Source organism: Apteryx rowi, unplaced genomic scaffold (assembly GCF_003343035.1).
Source record: "Apteryx rowi isolate R43461 unplaced genomic scaffold, aptRow1 scaffold_2143, whole genome shotgun sequence".
In the NCBI taxonomy this organism is placed as follows: Eukaryota; Metazoa; Chordata; class Aves; order Apterygiformes; family Apterygidae; genus Apteryx; species Apteryx rowi.
Window position 1 is genome coordinate 12,365 of NW_020448468.1, and position 1,964 is coordinate 14,328.

General features: G+C 60.6%; 1 protein-coding gene across 1 annotated transcript in view; it reads left to right on the forward strand.

The window, feature by feature from the left end:
• Positions 1 to 1,964, forward strand: part of LOC112965409 — a gene marked incomplete at its 5' end in the record, with an annotated part of 15,538 nt that overhangs the window by 11,897 nt on the left and 1,677 nt on the right. Inside the window, one exon of the mRNA XM_026064364.1 lies at positions 3 to 142. Coding sequence (XP_025920149.1) covers positions 3 to 142 — 140 coding nt within the window. The remainder of the gene's footprint in view (positions 1 to 2; positions 143 to 1,964) is intronic.

The following is a 1,964-nucleotide window of genomic DNA, read 5'->3' on the forward strand; positions in this document are numbered from 1 at the left end:
AGGCTACGACGTGATCGCGCAGGCGCAGTCGGGCACGGGCAAGACGGCCACGTTCGCCATCTCCATCCTGCAGCAGATCGAGCTGGAGCTCAAGGCGACGCAGGCGCTGGTGCTGGCGCCCACACGTGAGCTGGCCCAGCAGGTCAGCGCCCCCCCCCCCTCCATAGACCAGTACAGACCAGTATGGACCAGTATAGACCCCCCCCGGCCGCCTGGGCAGGGCGGCGCCCCCCTGGCGCCCGCCCACATCCGGCGGGGGAAGAGCAGCCGCCCCCAGTTCATCCCAGYGCGACCCCGTGGCTGCCGCTGGTTCATGCCCGGGCCACAGGGGCTGCAGGGGCCCCGGCGGGGGGGTCTGTAGGGGCCCTGGGGGGTCCTGAGAGCCTCCCGGAGGGGTTGGGGGTCTCTATGTCTATAGGGGCCATGGGGGGGGTCCCGAGAGCCTCCAGGAGGAGTTGGGGGTCTTCAAAGGGCTGGTGAAATGCCTGTAGGATGTTTGTAGGTGTTGTAGACTGTCCATAGTGTGCTAAGGGATCTTGGAGGACGTCTATAGATTTTTCATAGTGCTTATGGGATGCTTATAGGGGCCTTGGGGTGTTTATAGGGACCTTAGGGGCATCCTTAGCGCTTTTAGGAGGGGTTTGGGGTCTCCATAGGGCCTCTGAAACTTCTGTGTGGTGTCTGTAGGGATTCTGGGCTGTCCATACTGTGCTGAGGGGCCTTGGGGGGCATCTACAGACTCTCCAGGGTGCCCATCGGATGCCCCTAGGGGCCCTGGGGTGCCTATAGGGGCCCTAGGGGTGTCCTGAGAGCCTGTGGGAGGGGTTTGGGGTCTCCATAGGGTTTCCGGGGTGTCTATAGGGCCCTGGGGGTGTCCTGAGAGCCTTCAGGAAGGGGGTTGGGGGCCTCCATAGGGACCCTCGGGTGTCTATAGGGCCCTGGGGGTGTCCTGAGAGCCTGTGGGAGGGGTTTGGGGTCTCCATAGGGCTTCTGAAACTTCTACGCGGTGTCTGTAAGGGCACTGGACTGTCCATACTGTGCTGAGGGATCTTGGGGGGCATCTATAGACTCTGCACAGTGCCCATCGGATGCCCCTAGGGGCCCTAGAGTGTCTCTAGGGGCCCTGGGAGTGGCCTAAGAGCTTTCAGGAGGGGTTTGGGGTCTCCATAGGGACCTCGGGGCATCCTGAGAGCCTGCAGGAGGGATTTGGGGTCTCCATAGGGGCCCTGGGTCATCCTGAGAGCCTCCAGGAAAGGTTGGGGGTCTCCATAGGTGCCTTGAGGTGTCTGTAGGGGCACTGGGACATCCTGAGAGCTTTCAGAAGTGATTTGGGGTCTTCATAGGGGCTCCAGGAGGGATCTATAGGAGGCTGGAAACATTTCTAGAGCCTCCAGGAGGGGTTTGGGGGTCTCCATAGGGGTCCTGGGGTGTCTATAGGGACCTTGGGTGTGTCTTGAGAGTTTCCAGGAGGGGTTTGGGGTCTCCATAGGGCCTCTGAAACTTCTATAGGGTGTTTATAGGGTCCCTAGGGCATCCCTAGAGCCTGTGGGAAGAGTTGGGGATCTCCGTAGTGTCCTTGGGGTGTCTGTAGGGGCCCTGGGGCATTTATAGGTACCTCGGGGCATCCCTAGAGCCTGCGGGAGGGGTTTGGGGTCTCCATAGGGTCTCTGAAACGTCTCTACGGTGTCTGTAGGGGTTCTAGGCTATCCATAGTGTGCTGAGGGGCCTTGGGGGGCATCTATAGACTGCACAGTGCCCATAGGATGACCATAGGGGTCACAGGGTGTCTATAGGGGCCTAGGAATCTCCATAGGGCTTCTGGGGTGTTTGTAGGAATTTGGGATGCCTATAGCGGACCTGGGACAACCGTAGAGCCGTTGAGAGGAGTTTATGGAGTCTCCGTGGGGCCCTGGGGTGTCTGAAGGGATTTGGGGCATTTATGTGGGGCCCTGGGCTGTCCTTAG